Below are 19395 nucleotides of genomic sequence, written 5' to 3' on the forward strand. Positions count from 1 at the left end.
ATGTGGATGTGCTCTAGACCTACCTCTCTCTCTCTCAAATATAAATTATGATTATATTATCAAAGAGAACATTCTTGATTAGCATCTATGCCAAAAATAGAACATTGAATCAATCTAAACATTACCTGAATATTCTCAACAAAGGCAAAATGTTCAGAAGAAATTACTGTCTGCTCCTTCTTGTGACTTCCGTAGGATATGGCCAAATGCATTGCAGACTAGTGGTAGCCCAAAACATAATATGTATCTTGATTTAAAATACATTTTGTCAACACACCGTTGACATGCAAACAAGTAGTGGTCTGTTGGGCGGAAGGCAGCGTATAGGTTAGGAGAGTTGTAACCGAAAGGTCGCTGGTTAAAACCCAGAGCAGACTAATAATTATTATTGTCGTATTTCCCATAATCTATTTTAGCGTCCGTAAAAGATATTTCCCTGTGTAACAACGCAGCAGAGTTTTGGCTTTTTCTCGAAAGGATTACAATTTGGCCCGCCCACTCAAATATTCAGAGCAATGTTGCTACAGTAGCAGCCTATGCCCCTGATACCTGATGCTGCAGTGTTACGGATCACTGTGTCTATTATCTTGATAGAAAAACAAGTCAGTGGCTAATATCAGTTGACTCTATAAGCGTAATATTTTGGTTATAGTAGGCTGTATCTTGAAACGTGCACCCTGCCATTCAAAGTGCGAAGAGCATGGTCGGGATCACGGGCGCTTTGCAATGTAAGTAACTAACCTATCTATGTTTTACTGCTGTAAAATACATGTTAAACGTTTTTTGTGACCATTTCGAGAATTATTATTATTTTGACATTATCCTATGGCTATTTGTTTGGATGAGATGCGCTGCTATAAATAAAAGGGACAGCGTCAAATAGCTACTGGTCGCGCGCGCTCAGGAAAGGACTCAAAAATGCGGAAACTGTTTGCATGGAAGGCTAGTCGATTTTCCCCATAATATATCCACAACAGTAGACGTGTCTTTTGTCCTGGGTATTTCGTTGCCTAGTGTAATGTTATGACGTTTAGTGGGCAGACATTTTTTATTTGACCTCAATAATTTGACAGAGTGCAAACATTCAATGGGACATTCACACATAGCCCAAGCAGGCCTACATCAAGAAAATATAATTATGTTCACAGTCAATTAAAATGTGTCTCATTATAAATACTATTTTTTTGCATTACCTTTGTTAACGTTAGATTATTATATGAGTAACCTAACTGTAGGCTATAATAACATGCATATAATGATGTTGTGAGCTTTGCCCTAGTATAGCTGGTAATATCCTGATATTATGCTGCGAAGGCCGTCACTCTAAATGTGCCTTTTCAGTGGATGATTTGGAATTAGTCCACCAGGCAAAGTTTTGCACCATCTGGAGCTTTACAGCTTTTCAAGACAATAACACCAGGCGGTCTAAAGACTGCCAATAGAGAACTCCCACTTGTCTACTTAGCCTGTGGGACAAAGGCACAGTCATGCAATGCAAGTGGGGTCGCCAGACCTAGCCACAGCCTCAAGGCACAACTGTATTTGTGTGTTTGACCCGGGAGAAATAATTCGTCTCCCTTTTGTCCCAATGTCGGAATAACAAACGATGGCTCGACATAGACGAGACAGTAGTCCTAATGAGGAAACATAGTTTGTTACAGTAACCAGCAGAGAGCAGCAGAGCTCCTCTGGCATCCATGATGGAACTGTAATCGTGATTGATCTTCCGTTTTATGGTTCTTAATGTTTTTGGATTTTGGTCCAAAATGTTGACCTGAACGAATACATGTTGAAATACAGCTAGTTTGAATGTAGTTGTTTTTTCAATGGTATAACTTGAATAGTTTTACAGTATGGAGAAGGGAGTGTGGCGCATCGGTTGTCTTGCTAGGAGATAGTGTGCAAGGAGATAGTTGTGCGATGACAGACGTGCCAAAGAGAACACAACACCGCTCACGTTCTTTCTCAATCACTGTTTTGTCCCTTGATTCAATTTAATCCACTTAAAAACATGTGGGCAAGTTGGACACAACTACACATTTCCCCATTTTCCATATTTTTTTCTCTATTTTTTTTGTGATTCCATTCCCCTGACTTTTTAAAGGGAAATAAATAAATTACAAAAGGGTCCTGCAGGTTTGCATTAGGCTCCTAATTGGTTTTGGCTTGAGTGGCTCCTCCGGGTTGCCAGATCTGGCGCCTTTATGTTGTGTTGTCATGTGGGAGAATTTCCCTGGCACTGTGGAGAGAGAGGTGCCTGTAGCTGAGAGTGAGTCAGCCCAGCATCCTCATCCCCTCTCATCGCCTCTCATGTACGGCTCTCTCTGGTCTCTGAGTGGGTCTTTTCCACCAGTAACACCTGTTAATGCTTTACTGGGCCCCATGGCGCTGCTCTCATCCAGCTCCGTAGTCAGGCCCATCAGATTGGAGGTTTGCTCTAAGCCTGGCCCCCATTAATAACTATCAGAGGATGAATCTGAGTTTGATTCAGAAACGCAGATGATTTGAGTGAAGTGTAGCAGTGTGGAATTGATTTTTTTTTTTTTTTTTTTTTTTTTTTTTTTTTTTTTTTTTGAGGTGAACTAAGTTTGACTCATCACTGATTGGTGATTACATTTTGTGTGCACAGGCAGATCATACATAGTCATTTATAAAGTTATGAATGGAAACAACTTGAGCTGACTTTCATGCTTGGTGTGGAGTTAGATCGGGGTGCCTCGCTTTTCCGTGACCTCATCAATTAGCGCCACAATAAAAACAATCTCAAAAATATTCTGTTCCCAAGTCTTCTATTCATTAATGAGGGTCATAAACGACTAAAATACCAACTCCAAAAGTCTAAATGAAAACCGACCTTTTACTCTAATAAATCAGTCTATTCCCTTTGGTGAGAGGAAATCACAAACATCCATCTCTCCTATCCATTTAGAAGTCTACCCTAAATCTCCTCCACAAGGGTTAACACAAGTCAGAACCCAGCAACCCAGAGTTTGTGTGTTAGAATCTCTTCATGGATAACTTTAGCATTTTCGCTACTTTGCAACTACTTAGCATGTTATTTAACCCTTCCCCTAATCTTAACCCTTTAACCTAACTCCTAAACCTTTTAACTACTTAGCTAGCATGTTAACTAGTCCTAACCTTAACCCGTAACCTAACACTAACCTTAACTCCTAGCCTCCTAGTTAGCCTATCTAACGTTAACCACAACAAATTGGAGTTTGTGTAATGTACACGAATGTATTATGAAGGAAGAAAATGGTGTAATGAAAATGGTGTAATACACACAAAAAGTGAACTTTTTCGTGTGCCTGTCACAAATTTTGAATAAGCAATTTGTGTCTATTTCACAATAAGCTGTGATAGTGTGTTGCGAGCCACTGACTCAATAAATCTCCCTTGACAGGCCCTGTCATGTAGGAGTGTTTTTGCGAGCTAGTCGCGGTCCGTCCTTATTTCACATACCCCTATTATTTCAGCCTGTGAGGCAACCTGAAACGAAGGAGAGAGAGGGAGAGAGACAGATAAGTGACATGAGAGAGACGGAGGGATGAAGAAAAAAAGGGAGAGGAACTGATTAACTGTCAGGAGAATGTGAGGCTAATTGACGCCAGGTTCGCACAGCTGTTTCTTGTTGCTGCGCACTGCACGGACCGGGTGGGAGGATTGGATCCAGATGTGGGCCCTGCTCTTCGGATCGCCCGCCAATAACAATCCTCTGGAATGCCAGTCTACAGGAGACAAAACCTATTAGTGGGCCTGGGGCGTGCTCCGCTCCGTTCCTCTCTCCATCTCAACCCCTTTTTTTGTGGACGGTCAAGACTATCACTTCTTAGAGACTCTTTGTTATGCTGTTGAGTTGACTACAGGGCTCAGTATGCAGAGCTGTCATTTTGTTTGACTAACTAGCCTCATAATGTTGGTACTGTGTCATTGTATCTGCATTACACGTTGATATCATATGACACATTTAAGGCTTGAAACCAGCTATGGGGTTCAAAATGTGTTTAGCATATTTCAGAGGGCTTTTGAAAGTCCCCCAAAATGGATTAATACCTTTGTGTCCTGCTGTGAAAAGTGTTTCTTTCAAAACCGTCATTGAAAATGCATGTGTCCTTTCTACCCCTCTGTGTTGGCGGGCATTCGACTGGTGGGACGTGGGGGCCTTATTGTCTGCGGGAATTTATTAAGTCTCCTACTTTAAGCAGAGGACATTGACAGAGAACAAAAGTACTAATCACCCAGTAGTAAATTAGAGTGGTCACAGTGGAAAGACAAGTGAAAGGACCGTATCACCACATTATGCTTTTTAATACCCGTTCTTCCCTCCTCCAGTCCAGACAAAGCCTCGTTAGGATTGGTTCCCCCTATTCTCCACAGCTTTCGGGATATTCTACCCCTCTCACCCTCTTTCTTTCGCACTCTCTCTCCTGGTCAATGGGGATGGGGAGTCCAGCTGCAGTGGGCTTGTCAGCACCCAGAGGAGAGTTCAAATCTATGCCTGTATGAGTTTCCCATTGAAGACTGATAGCACAATATGGACTGGCTTTCAAATGAGAAACTCAGTTGTCAGTTATTTTGGGAGCCCCCCCAAAAAAAGACTTCTCAGAATTTCCCTCCAAACCTTTCAAGAGTTAGGACATCTTTCAAATGCAAACCTTCTCTCGCAAGGCATTCTTTACATTGTCATAACTGTTCACATTCTTTACATTGTCATAACTGTTTACATTCTTTACATTGTCATAACTGTTTACATTCTTTACATTGTCATAACTGTTTACATTCTTTACATTGTCATAACTGTTTACATTCTTTACATTGTCATAACTGTTTACATTCTTTACATTGTCATAACTGTTTACATTCTTTACATTGTCATAACTGTTTACATTCCTTACATTGTCATAACTGTTTACATTCTTTACATTGTCATAACTGTTTACATTCTTTACATTGTCATAACTGTTTACATTCCTTACATTGTCATAACTGTTTACATTCTTTACACTGTCATAACTGTTTACATTCTTTACACTGACATGACATAACCGTGACGTGACACATCATCGGCTGTTTAAAATTAATGTGTAAAACTGTCCCAAGTCTGTCTCGTATGCTTTAGCGCACGTGTCAAACTCAACCCATTGAGGGGCGGGTGTCTGCTGGTTTTCGCTCGTCCCTTGTACTTCATTTATTAATTAAGGTCTCTAATTAGTAAGGAGCTCCCCTCACCTGATTGTCTAGGTCTTAATTGAAAGGAAAAACCAACAGACACTAGGTCCTCCATGGAAGGAGTTTGAAACTCCTGCTTTAGCGATAACATTTTTTCTGGCTAACCAGCGGACCTAAATCACGGATGATGGACGGTTCAGACAAAGTCTTCCCATGTGTCTGTTGTACGAGCGCTTTATGCCTCCTGATGCTACCTCATCAAACTGCACCCCATTTATCACAGCTATGTTTCCAGTCCTGCTGAGCTTCGGCGTCACCCATGGAAGGGGGTCTGTTCAGGATCTGTAGTCATAAAGTGCTGATCTTGGATCAGTTTTGCCTTTTAAAATCATCGGCTGAGTACACTTATTAGCGTCAGGGGGAACCTGATCCTAGATCAGCACTTCCACTCTGAGATGCTTTATGAAAAGGGGCCCAGTTGTAGTGAAATGAAACCCTGTTGTCATTCCGTTATTCCCCTATCTCCAACTTTCCAGACACTATTCAACGATGCTTGCTCTTTTTTGTTGGAATGTGATCTTATCAGCAGACCTGTACCATGATGTTCATGTGTCTTTCCTTTGGTGGTATCTTTTGCTTGTTGGCTTTGTGTCTTGTGACATCAGAGGATCAGTGGTGTTATTATGCCCTTAGTTTGAAATAACCATCAAGGAGAGGGCCAACCCTAACGCTATTATGCCCTTAGTTTGAAATAACCATCAAGGAGAGGGCCAACCCTAACACTATTATGCCCTTAGTTTGAAATAACCATCAAGGAGAGGGCCAACCCTAACGCTATTATGCCCTTAGTTTGAAATAACCATCAAGGAGAGGGCCAACCCTAACACTATTATGCCCTTAGTTTGAAATAACCATCAAGGAGAGGGCCAACCCTAACACTATTATGCCCTTAGTTTGAAATAACCATCAAGGAGAGGGCCAACCCTAACACTATTATGCCCTTAGTTTGAAATAACCATCAAGGAGAGGGCCAACCCTAACACTATTATGCCCTTAGTTTGAAATAACCATCAAGGAGAGGGCCAACCCTAACGCTATTATGCCCTTAGTTTGAAATAACCATCAAGGAGAGGGCCAACCCTAACACTATTATGCCCTTAGTTTGAAATAACCATCAAGGAGAGGGCCAACCCTAACACTATTATGCCCTTAGTTTGAAATAACCATCAAGGAGAGGGCCAACCCTAACACTATTATGCCCTTAGTTTGAAATAACCATCAAGGAGAGGGCCAACCCTAACGCTATTATGCCCTTAGTTTGAAATAACCATCAAGGAGAGGGCCAACCCTAACACTATTATGCCCTTAGTTTGAAATAACCATCAAGGAGAGGGCCAACCCTAACGCTATTATGCCCTTAGTTTGAAATAACCATCAAGGAGAGGGCCAACCCTAACGCTATTATGCCCTTAGTTTGAAATAACCATCAAGGAGAGGGCCAACCCTAACACTATTATGCACTTAGTTTGCCTCTTGTGCCCACAAAGCCGAGGCAGGTGGTCTCATCATCCTTAGTGTGTGGGGATGTTTTGTGGAGAGACATCTTTGTTTTGTTTAATTCGCTTTGTTGGTTTTTGTCATTGTTGTTTTGTTTAGAGAGAGAGAGAGAGAGAGAGACTTGTATCAGTTTTAGACAACAACAACAAAGAGAAACACACAACTTGTCTGTTTGTTTTGTTAGTGTGAGAGTCTCTCACACACACACACACACACACACACACACACACACACAGAAACACACCTTCCGGGGGAGCGCACTTCTGACAAGTCTAAACATCCCTGCGGCTGAACCCTGAGTAAGGCAAAGGCATGCCCATGTGTGTCTGCCCGGATTCCTCAGAGTTCTTCTCTAGCTGAGCTTGTAAAACCTTCTTCGCACTGGCAAGTGATTCAAATCACATTTTCTGCATATCCGATTCGAATTTGATATTTTTCCTGCAGTCTGAACAGCCAAAAAGCACATGGAATCAGATATATTATGCCACATTACGCCACATGATTCCTCAAATCAAATTCTATTTGTCACATGCATTGAATACAGGTGTATACTTTACCGTGAAACTCTTACTTACGAGTCCTTTGTGGGAGGTTTTAAATCAGATAATAATCTGATTCCTCGCCATGTGTCTGAACGGTCAAATCGTATTTATTTAGTTTGTAGACTGTTATTTGGCATATCTTGTTACTTGTCAAACTGTCAACAGAGTAGTAAGAACATGTTTAGCTAATTAGCTTGATAATTGTTAACAAACAAATGAGTGAATGTGCTAGAAATCTGAACAGCTACCTAGCTAGCTAGTTGCCTGCCTTGGCTAGCCAAAATGACTTGTTTTGAAAGTTGAATCATTTTATCCTTTGATGCTTTAAAAGTTTTCCGACACTATGATTTTGAACAGAAACTGGGAGACATCCATGACAGCGGTGGTTAGCATGCTACGTAACTTCTGAGTGATAGGAAGCAGGAGCACTACCACCAATCAGCCTACACCACTGCACACACCCGTTGTTACTATGACAACTAGCATAGCCATGTCAGCAAATGACTGCTGTCTGAACACACACATCCGATTCGGTCACTTGTAACTTGCTGTTTGGACAGTCAGTAGTCCAAAACGGATTTGAAAAACAAAACAAAACTGATTTGAGACTGCGGTTGAAAATTAGCCGGCTGGCTAAAACCGGCACTGAAACGTTGATTAATGTGCACTGTCCCTGTAAAAATAAAAATAAAAATAATTAATTAAAATTAATTAAAATAAATAAACTCAGCATTAAGGCCTGCAGTGTGAACAAGGCTTAATTGAGCGCTTCACAAATCCCCCAGCAGGCTCTGTCTCTGCCTGGTCAGGTGTTCCCAACACTGCTCTCCAGATGAGCCACCTGCAAAACACAGGTGTGGCCGTCGCTAGACAATAGCACAACACAGCTGCTCTTGCCCGGAGGATAACGAGAAGGTTATAATAGGATCAACTGCAGGTAGAGGAAGGAACACACACGCACGGTCACAGTAACCGTACACCCTGATGAGATGAGGTCTCTGGCTGGCCATGTCAAAGTGCGTCTTTGAGTCGAAACGACGAGGGCCACCGTGTTGATGTATGTTGCACGCTTCCTCAACTTGAGACACATGTGGCTTTGTGTTATGTGACAAAACACCACGTTTTAGAGTGGCCTTTTAGTGTCCCCAGCACAAGGTGTGTCTGTGTAATGATCCTGCTTTTTAATCAGCTTCTTGATATGCAAGTCCTGTCAGGTGGATAGATTTTCTTGACAAAGGATACATTGCTTACTTACAGAGATGTAAACAAATAAACGTGTGCACAAAATGTAAAAGAAATAGGTTTTTGTGCATATGGAAAATGTCAAGGATCTTTTATTTCAGCCCATGAAACACTGGACCAACACTTTACATGTTCTGTTTATATTTTTGTTCAATGTACATTAATGCACTATGCTTATGTTAATCATGGACTTCAAATGGATTACAGTATATATTGCATGTTTCGGCTATAAGAAGATAAGAATGCCGTATGCATATTGCATATGGTATATGTTACTATGCTATACTATATTTTTAAAAAGGCTTCAGGCCTGCGTACTGTAGGTATGAAAACAACAGTAGGGCCATAGAAAGCCGACTGTCGGTCTGGCATGTTTGTGCTTCTAATCAGTAGTTTAGAACTCATGTTTGCTGAACATTTTCTACGGTTGGCAGAGGAGGACAAACTTCAGACAAGCTCTTACTGCATGGTGCATTTAGCGATTATAATACTGTAAGTGGGAGCATGTAAGGCTTTAACTATATATGCCATGGATAGCTCAGTAGGTTTATCTGGTGCTCGGTTTAAGTGGAGAGAGAAGGAGAAGGTGGTTATTGAATATCGTTTAACAGAGTTATTGGAGAAAAGGTTTGGAGTCGGTCTGTGCACTTGGCCTTCCTCTGTGGAAACTTCAGGAAGATGCAGCCAAGTGAGCGTGTGACCCACCTCTCGTAAATTCTATGCGCGTGCACACGCACACATATACACACACACACATGCACTCTCTTTCATACACATACACACACATATACACACACATACACATCAACACACACATACACATGCACTCTCTCTCTCTTTTTCTTTCACCATCACACACACATCAACATACACACACACATCAACACATACATACACAATGCACACACAGTCCTCCCCTTCTCCAACCCAAAGTGTAACAAGAGATCTGACGTTTTTCCATGGGTGAGTAGGCGGGTCAGGCCTTACTTAAACTAATCGCTCCCAGCAGTGTTGAACAGCCAGACACTCTGGAGCCGTGGGCTGAGGTTTTGGAATGCCACTGCCGGCTCAATGCATGCCTTTCATCGAGAGTGAGGGAGAGAGAGAGGGAATGAGAAGGGGGGAGAGAGAGAGGGAATGAGAAGGGGGGGAGAGAGAGAGGGAATGAGAAGGGGGGGAGAGAGAGGGAATGAGAAGGGGGGGAGAGAGAGAGCGAATGAGAAGGGGGAGAGAGAGAGAGAGGGAATGAGAAGGGGGGGGGGGGATGAGAAGGGGAGGAGAGGGAGAGAGAGAGAATAAGAAGGGGGGAGAGAGAGAGAGAGGGAATGAGAAGGGGGGATGAGGGAGAGAGAGAGGGAATGAGAAGGGGGAGAGAGAGAGAGAGAGAGGGAATGAGAAGGGGAGGAGAGAGAGAGAGGGAATGAGAAGGGGGGGAGATGGAATGAGAAGGGGGGGGGAGAGAGAGATGGAATAAGAAGGGGGATGAGGGAGAGAGAGAGGGAATGAGAAGGGGGGATGAGGGAGAGAGAGATGGAATGAGAAGGGGGGATGAGGGAGAGAGAGAGGGAATAAGAAGGGGGGGTGAGGGAGAGAGAGAGGGAATAAGAAGGGATGAGGGAGAGAGAGAGGGAATGAGAAGGGGGGATGAGGGAGAGAGAGATGGAATGAGAAGGAGGGATGAGGGAGAGAGAGAGGGAATAAGAAGGGGGGTGAGGGAGAGAGGGGAATGAGGGAGAGAGAGAGGGAATAAGAAGGGGGGATGAGGGAGAGAGAGGGAATGAGAAGGGAGGGATGAGGGAGAGAGAGGGAATGAGGGAGAGAGAGGGAATGAGAAGGGGGGATGAGGGAGAGAGAAGGAATGAGAAAGGGGGTGAGGGAGAGAGAGGGAATGAGAAGAGGGGGGGAGAGAGGGAATTAGAAGGGGGTGAGGGAGAGAGAGAGGTTGAGAAGGGGGGAGAGAGAGAGGGAATGAGAAGGGGGGAGGGAGAGAGAGGGAATGAGAAGGGGGGGGAGAGAGAGAGAGCGAATGAGAAGGGGGGGAGAGAGAGAGAGGGAATGAAAAGGGGGGGAGAGGGAATGAGAAGGTGGGGTGAGGGAGAGAGAGCGAATGAGAAGGGGGGGTGAGAGAGGGAGTGAGAAGGGGGGAGAGAGAGAGAGAAGGAATGAGAAGGGGGAGGGAGAGAGAATGAGAAGGGGGGAGAGAGAGAGAGGGAATGAGAAGGGGGGAGAAAGAGAGAGAGGGAACGAGAAGGGGGGAGAGAGAGAGAGAGGGAATGAGAAGGGGGAGAGGGAATGAGAAGGTGGGGTGAGGGAGAGAGAGCGAATGAGAAGGGGGGGTGAGAGAGGGAGTGAGAAGGGGGGAGAGAGAGAGAGAAGGAATGAGAAGGGGGAGGGAGAGAGAATGAGAAGGGGGGAGAGAGAGAGAGGGAATGAGAAGGGGGGAGAAAGAGAGAGAGGGAACGAGAAGGGGGGAGAGAGAGAGAGAGGGAATGAGAAGGGGGAGAGGGAATGAGAAGGTGGGGTGAGGGAGAGAGAGCGAATGAGAAGGGGGGGTGAGAGAGGGAGTGAGAAGGGGGGAGAGAGAGAGAGGGAATGAGAAGGGGGGGAGAGAGAGATGGAATGAGAAGGGGGGGGGGAGAGATGGAATGAGAAGGGGGGGGGAGATGGAATAAGAAGGGGGATGAGGGAGAGAGAGATGGAATGAGAAGGGGGTATGAGGGAGAGAGAGAGGGAATAAGAAGGGGGGGTGAGGGAGAGAGGGGAATGAAGGAGAGAGAGAGGGAATAAGAAGGGGGGATGAGGGAGAGAGAGGGAATGAGAAGGGGGGATGAGGGAGAGAGAGATGGAATGAGAAGGGGGGATGAGGGAGAGAGAGAGGGAATAAGAAGGGGGGGTGAGGGAGAGAGAGAGGGAATAAGAAGGGGGATGAGGGAGAGAGAGAGGGAATGAGAAGGGGGGATGAGGGAGAGAGAGATGGAATGAGAAGGAGGGATGAGGGAGAGAGAGAGGGAATAAGAAGGGGGGGTGAGGGAGAGAGGGGAATGAGGGAGAGAGAGAGGGAATAAGAAGGGGGGATGAGGGAGAGAGAGGGAATGAGAAGGGAGGGATGAGGGAGAGAGAGGGAATGAGGGAGAGAGAGGGAATGAGAAGGGGGATGAGGGAGAGAGAGAAGGAATGAGAAGGGGGGTGAGGGAGAGAGAGGGAATGAGAAGAGGGGGGGAGAGAGGGAATTAGAAGGGGGTGAGGGAGAGGGGTTGAGAAGGGGGGATGTGGGAGAGAGAGGGAATGAGAAGGGGGATGAGGGAGAGAGAGGGAATAAGAAGGGGGATGAGGGAGAGAGAGGGAATGAGAAGGGGGGATGAGGGAGAGAGAGGGAATAAGAAGGGGGGATGAGGGAGAGAGAGGGAATAAGAAGGGGGATGAGGGAGAGAGAGGGAATGAGAAGGGGGGATGAGGGAGAGAGAGGGAATAAGAAGGGGGGATGAGGGAGAGACAGAGGGAATGAGGGAGAGAGAGGGAATGAGAAGGGGGATGAGGGAGAGAGAGGGAATAAGAAGGGGGATGAGGGTGAGCGAGAAGGAATGAGACCGGGGGGTGAGGGAGAGAGAGGGAATAAGAAGGGGGGATGAGGGAGAGAGAGGAGGAATGAGAAGGGGGGGGTGAGGGAGAGAGAGAGAGGGATTGAGAAGGGGGGATGAGGGAGAGAGAGAGGGAATAAGAGGGGGGATGAGGGAGAGAGAGGGAATAAGAAGGGGGATGAGGGAGAGACAGAGGGAATGAGGGAGAGAGAGGGAATGAGAAGGGGGATTAGGGAATAAGAAGGGGGATGAGGGAGAGAGAGAAGGAATGAGACCGGGGGGGGTGAGGGAGAGAGAGCGAATAAGAAGGGGGGATGAGGGAGAAAGAGAAGGAATGAGACCGGGGGGTTGAGGGAGAGAGAGGGAATAAGAAGGGGGGCGAGGGAAAGAGAGCGAGGGAATGAGAAGGGGGGGTGAGGGAGAGAGAGAGGGAATGAGAATGGGGGATGAGGGAAAGAGAAGGGGGGGATGAGAAGGGGGATGAGGGAGAGAGAGAGGGAATGAGAAGGGGGGGATGAGGGAGAGAGAGGGGATGAGGGAGAGAGAAAAAAATAGGGGACCCATTTCGGTGATATAGGAAAAGTAGGGTAGAGGAGCAGCTTGTCGGGGGGGGGGGGGGATTTTGGGGGCGTTTTCGCTCTAAATGTCTCCCTCCACTGCAACATTTGTTTTTATTATCCCCGTGATGAGCTACAAACAAGCCTTTGAGTGAATCAATAGCTTTGAATTGAGTCTTCTTGGGGACGAGGCCTAGAGAGAACACCCCCACCCCAACCGCCCTCCCCATCCATAGGACTTCACATGGCCTGTTCTGATTTGATATCATTATTGTGCCAAGCATACAGTGAAGGAAATAGTCCCTCACTTTAGCGTGTGACCAGACCACTGCCAAGCATCATATTTATTTGACATTTTTTTTCCTTCACCCTAAATGATCCTAGCAGACATGGAGAAAATCATTATGTCTCCTGTCAGGTTGTCCCCACACCAGATGTAATGGAAAAGAGGGCATTAAAAGATCAGACGGGACTCCTGCGGTTTCCTCCTCCGATAAACTAAAGCAGAAGTCGGCAAAGAAAAGCAAAAGAGAAGGGGAGAGTTAGAAAGAGACAATTGTTAAGGTGTGAAGTCATCTCTTCGTCTGTCTCTCTACCTTTGTCTATTATTAGCACAGGACAATGGACAGAAAAATAAGCACATTTCCCCCCCCAAAAAAAGGCCAGTTCCTCCAGAATGCACACAGAGTCCATTGAGTTCTTTGCAGTAGTGTGGAGGTAGAGAGGAGCTGGAGCAGAGGAGAGCAAAGATGTGTTCCCTTCATAGTGCACTATTTTTGAGAGAAAGAGAGAGACACACACACACACACAACGATTAAGGTGCATTGTGCCTTCATTGATTCCAAGGGAACCCCTGTGGCCTGAGATATGGTGGGTGGGAGGCAAGCCAAGGAGTGATCTGTTTTGGCTGGTTCTCAAGCCTGTGAATGTTCAAAGACATGCTTGGCCTTCAAGAGACAATAAAACACACACACACACACACACACTCTCTTGCGTCTACTTGAACCAAGGTGGGGGGGGGGGGGGGGGGGGTCGGTGCTTTACGGCTGGAGAAAAAATTCACTTACCAGCATCTGTGTTTTTTGTTTACTTCCTGCATGGAGCCCTATTCTCATGTTGTTAGCAAAATAGCATGTTGGCTAGCGTCAGCATATTTGCGCAGCATTAGCAGTCATTATTGCAACTGAAGGTAATGAATGTTTTCAGTTATTTTAAATGTATTTACTAACGTAAGACTCAAGCTGCCTCAAAGGCTTTTTCTCATTTGGTAAAAATGTTGTCCTCCTCCTTGACCCGGAAACCAATAAGTAGTAGAGTGGTCAAGGAGGATTTAAATTTGTTAGTAGGCAAATAGAAGACGGTCCTCCCCTCCCCAATAGCCTCCTTTTGGTGAGGAAGTACAAGTGTATGCTACTTGAGTACTTCAAGGAAGAGTTTTGAAATCGGTAGGGCTGACCCCATTTAGTCGACTGGTCGATAGGCTGTTGGTCGACTGAGATGTTTATAGTCGAGCAGTGGCAAATATATATGAAAAAATGTATGGCACACAAGACACCTGTCTGATTCACGCCTGTCTCAGTGGACTAATCCATTGTGGAGGCTGCGGGGGTGGCACACCAGTATCACCAGTAGTACATTTACCGTTCATTCCCATGATTTCTCATCTACAAATGTTTGTTTGGTTACGGTATTTTCTGTTAATGTATTCAATATATTATTACAGTCTTACCATTGTCATTGTAGGAGTGGGCACGATGTTTGCAGAGCGCACAACCTAGGCTAAAATACATATTTACGAATAGACAACTCTCGGTCGACAAATCTTTTTTTTAGTCAGGGATGACTCTGCCACACACAAAGCATGCAAACATTTTTAAAAAACGACATGCTTTTTACTATATAATGCCTTGCATAACTAGCTAAATTAGTTTCTATCACTTTGTACACTTATTTTGGGAGTCCACCCTGTAAACGTAATTTGCATGATTGGAGGAGAGTCTCATTTCATATGAGCACATTTTCAGCCACTTTCCCTCTCCTTGCCGGCTCTCCTCGATTACCAGAGAGGGCACTGGAGTTGAGCAAATCCAATTGACCAAAGGCTGTAGTTTTCTGTCTGTTTCTTTACTTCCTGAGTAGGCTTCCATGTTTGTCTGTCATTAGCTTGTTTGCTAAGTATGAGCAGTCATTTTGCCATTATCACCAGTGAAATTCACAGTAAATGCTGCTCCATGCTTGCTTCGCAAACATTCGTCACCTAAAACTTTCTCAAATGGCTTCGTATGCTAATGCAGCCCAACATTTGACCTAGGCCGTCAGAGATGTAAGCCAAACGTAGCGCTAAGGCTAATACATTAGCCGTTGCATTCAGATCATGCGTGCGTTGCCGTAGCAATAATGGGGCTCCTGTTGCGTTGTAGTGGTTGGTGGCTTTCTCTGCACAGAGAAGAGGGGGCCCACAGCACCGCCGGGCTCGACCCAGCTGTGTTGCCCTCTGGGGCTTGTTAAAAAAGCCTGTAGATAATTCCCATTTCAGAAACGAAGATCTTTTACCCCAGCCCCCTTTGAGATGGAGCCTCCCATCAGCAGCCACCACAGCCATTCATGGGGCATTGGAGCCACCACAAGGCTGCATGGCCACCTTTTGTGATGATAATGTCACCTTTCAGTAGTCAACTCAGCTGACCGGGGGCCTCTGTGTTTTCCTAGCACAAGCTGGTGTGTGTAAAGGCTTTTGGGTTCGCTCCAAGAGGGGAGCAGTTTGTGCCTGGGTCTTTTGCTGAAGAAGAATGTTTTTTGAGATCACATGACATGCCCTATCCCTGTCAGAGTAGGCTACCGTTGGCACTATTCAATGTCAATGTACTGTAGAGGGTAATGATTGAATCTGAGAGTTGTTACCCAAAATACGTTATCACTTACCGAGGTGTGACCACACTTTGGTTGAGGCTGTGTGTGAACACACACACTCTTTGGCCCAGCACAGCTGTATCCATTGGATCCGTAACTATATCATTTGAGCTCATTGTGGACTCAAGGCCACCACCATCCCCCTATTGTGTTATTGACTTTACATTTGTTTATGTGTAACTCTGTGTTGTTGTTTTTGTCGCACTGCTTTGCTTTATCTTGGCCAAGTCGCAGTTGTAAATGAGAACTTGTTCTCAACTGGCCTACCTGGTTAAATAAAGGTTAAATTAAAAATATATATTTTAAAATAATTGCCTTCGCTCGCACAACAAACCATCCAACACAAGGCAAATTGAGTAATTGAGTGAGGTAATGATGTTATGTTTCTCTCTCCTTCAGACCCTCCAACGTCCATACTCCTAGTTCCTCCAAGCTGTGGACTGGAGGAGAGTGCTGGTGCTGTCGTTTAAGCTCTGTTTATGTTTCTAAAAGTAGATGTTCGGAGAGCGTGTGAACACAACCAGATGCTCAAGGTTCACTGGGATATCTCATTTTGTAGGCAGCTAGCAACGGACCCTTTTCTTTTTCAATCTCGGGCCACACAGCCCAGCACAATGGTTAACAGCTGTGGGAGACTGCATGAAGAAGGAGCTAAAGCAATTCCATACCACATTCAGTGTTGACTTTCCTCATTAAAAAATGATGACATAAGTGTATGCTGTCCTTCCCCCCCTCTATTATGGGCCAACCATAGATGGTTCACCCAGTGTGGCAGAGAAAACGAAAGGGTAAGAGTGGTTGGTTGGTGTGGGTTATCTGATATGAGGTGCTAGTTAGCGTGGACACACTAACCTGTAGGGCTAGCGAGCGAATCGTCTGGGTTAGCATCTGCAGAGCACCCGCTGTCAGTGCTGCGCCTCCTGTTCCCCCTACCAAGGCGCTCTGGCCCTCTCTCCCATGGCCAGATGCACTCTTTATCAGTCCAAGGATATCAGCGAAAGCTGTGCTGTGTGTGTGTGTGTTTGTGTGTGTGTGTGTGTAACCCGCAGTATCAGCTGAACCTTGAGAAGCCATTAGGATGTGTGTGTGTGTCTGTGTGTGTGCTATATCACCTTCTTAATGAACTGCTTGTGTTTTGCTACTGTTTGTTTGTTGTTGTTTTGAGCACGTGTGTGTGTGTTATTTTAGAGTATCCCTGTCTAGAACTTTGAAAGGCCTTGATTATGTGTACCGTGGTTTGATTATGTGTACCGTGGTGTGATGATGTGTACCGTGGTGTGATTATGTGTACCGTGGTGTGATGATGTGTACTGTGGTTTGATTATGTGTACCGTGGTGTGATTATGTGTACCGTGGTGTGATGATGTGTACCGTGGTGTGATTATGTGTACCGTGGTGTGATGATGTGTACCGTGGTGTGATGATGTGTACCGTGGTTTGATTATGTGTACCGTGGTGTGATGATGTGTACCGTGGTTTGATTATGTGTACCGTGGTGTGATGATGTGTACCGTGGTGTGATGATGTGTACTGTGGTTTGATTATGTGTACCGTGGTGTGATGATGTGTACTGTGGTTTGATTATGTGTACCGTGGTGTGATGATGTGTATCGTGGTTTGATTATGTGTACTGTGGTTTGATTATGTGTACCGTGGTTTGCAAGTTGTCAATTATAAAGCCTAATAATTGACTCACCACTGAATAAAATGGAAATCGGTCATGACAATCTAAAGTAAGCACAAACAAAAATATTTTTTAGAGGCTTCCATGCCCCAAACATTTAGGTGGAAAGCAAAACCATCTGTCTTTCTCTCTTACTTTTAATTCAGTGAAGCTTGAAGGACAAGAGGTTGCATTCAACTCCCCTCACATGTCTACACACTGCATTCAATGGTCTACCAGACTGCATTAAGTTGGTAAAACAAAAACAAAAAGGACCACGGAGGGGGTATAAGACATGTTTGAGCCCCACTCTTGAAGGGGTTTAAAAGGAAAGTAATAACCCCCTGACCCCCCCACCCCAAAAGGAAAGTAATAACCCCCTGACCCCCCCACCCCAAAAGGAAGTAATAACCCCCTGACCCCCCCCAAAAGGAAAGTAATAACCCCCTGACCCCCCCCACCCCAAAAGGAAGTAATAACCCCCTGACCCCCCCACCCCAAAAGGAAGTAATAACCCCCTGACCCCTCCACCCCAAAAGGAAAGTAATAACCCCCTGACCCCCCCCCAAAAAAAGGAAAGTAATAACCCCCTGACCCCCCCAAAGGAAAGTAATAACCCCCTGACCCCCCCCCCCCCAAAAGGAAAGTAATAACCACCTGACCCCCCCCCACCCCAAAAGGAAAGTAATAACCACCTGACCCCCCCCCCCCCACCCCAAAAGGAAAGTAATAACCACCTGACCCCCCCCCCCCCCACCCCAAAAGGAAAGTAATAACCCCCTGACCCCCCCACCCCAAAAGGAAAGTAATAACCACCTGACCCCCCACCCCAAAAGGAAAGTAATAACCCCCTGACCCCCCCACCCCAAAAGAAAAGTAATAACCCCCTGACCCCCCACCCCAAAAGGAAAGTAATAACCCCCTGACCCCCCACCCCAAAATGAAAGTAATAACCACCCCACCTTCTTGGCTCTGTTTAGTCTGTAGGTGCCAGGACAATTAGTTCTGTTTATTACGAGGCCTGTCGGTAAATACACTAAATAGATTAGTGCCGCATTGACTGAGCTCCACCGAGGGGGGGCGTAGCCTCATCAGTGACATCAGCACAGCAACCTGCCCCTGGAAACAGAGAAGAGAGTGTGTGGGAAAAGGGGGGAGGAGTCAGAGAGAGAGAAAGAGAGGGAGAGAGGTAGAGAGTGAACACACTGTGTGTGTGACAGAGAGAGCAGTGTGTGTGTGTGTGACAGAGAGAGCAGTGTGTGTGTGTGTGAGAGAGAGAGAGAGAGAGAGAGAGAGAGAGAGAGAGAACAGCAGAGGGAGTACTGGACTGGACTGCCTGGATATCCTCTTCCATCTGGGAGCCATCTGTGTTCCTCTGGCTCTGGGCTCCTCCACACTGGGGCTCACATATGTGGGAACACAAACACATGCCTGACATATGAAGGAGTGGAGAGAGAGACAAAAAACAGAGAAAAGAGAAGGATAAGAAAGCAAAGGCACCACAGCTGAATTAGGACAAGAGCCGACTAATAGGGTGGAGGTAAAACACTTTTTAGTTGTATTTCACATTTTCTCTGTTGCGTGCTCAAGTGATCAGTCTTTTTTTAAATTGTGTGTGTATTTTGTGTGGTTTGTCTAGCCTAATTCCTGGCTGTACAGATGGTGCATGATCCCCTCTGTAATCTTCTCCTCATCTCTTTATCCCTGTCTGTTGAGGGAAGACAGGGATGCATATGGCTAACAGTTAGCTTAACACTGGAAAACTGTTGCCTTTTGAGATCAATTCTGTCAACTCAGTATTGGAAATGAGTTTGTTGTGGCATTGGGTCTGGTTTTGAATTGGAACATTCACTGACACTGTAAATGTAGGACTACCTACTACTCAAACGTTGCTTCTTAGTTGCTTCTTCCATGTGGAAAAATCTTTTAAGGTTAACAAAATGGATGCTTATATTGAGGTGAGGCTCAAGTTACTATACCGAGTCAGTGAAGGTTACAGAAGGATATCGCTATCTTTCATGTTTTCCTTATGCGTTAAAGTTTACACATTGTTAAGAATAATATCCAGATTATGCTCTTATTGCTAACACTGTGTGCAAGCCTCACACTGTTCCATAGTGTACATACGTGGTATATTTATTATAGTGTAGGGCAAGCTATATCTTTTACATGAA

The 19395-nt window shown here is 45.3% G+C and overlaps 1 protein-coding gene across 4 annotated transcripts in view; it reads left to right on the forward strand.

The window, feature by feature from the left end:
- Positions 1-251: 251 nt before the first annotated feature.
- The window catches only part of LOC110529037 (protein CBFA2T2), an 81165-nt gene continuing 62021 nt past the window's right edge, over positions 252-19395 (forward strand). The window contains exon 1 of one of the 4 annotated variants that reach the window (XM_036984128.1): positions 252-728. In XM_036984128.1, coding sequence (XP_036840023.1) covers positions 701-728 — 28 coding nt within the window. In that variant the 5' untranslated portion in view covers positions 252-700. Of the gene's footprint in view, positions 729-18447; positions 18762-19395 lie in introns of those variants that run through there. The other 3 variants (XM_036984130.1, XM_036984131.1, XM_036984129.1) reach the window with 3 other exon arrangements.

This window comes from Oncorhynchus mykiss, chromosome 7, assembly GCF_013265735.2.
Source record: "Oncorhynchus mykiss isolate Arlee chromosome 7, USDA_OmykA_1.1, whole genome shotgun sequence".
Lineage (NCBI taxonomy): Eukaryota > Metazoa > Chordata > Actinopteri > Salmoniformes > Salmonidae > Oncorhynchus > Oncorhynchus mykiss.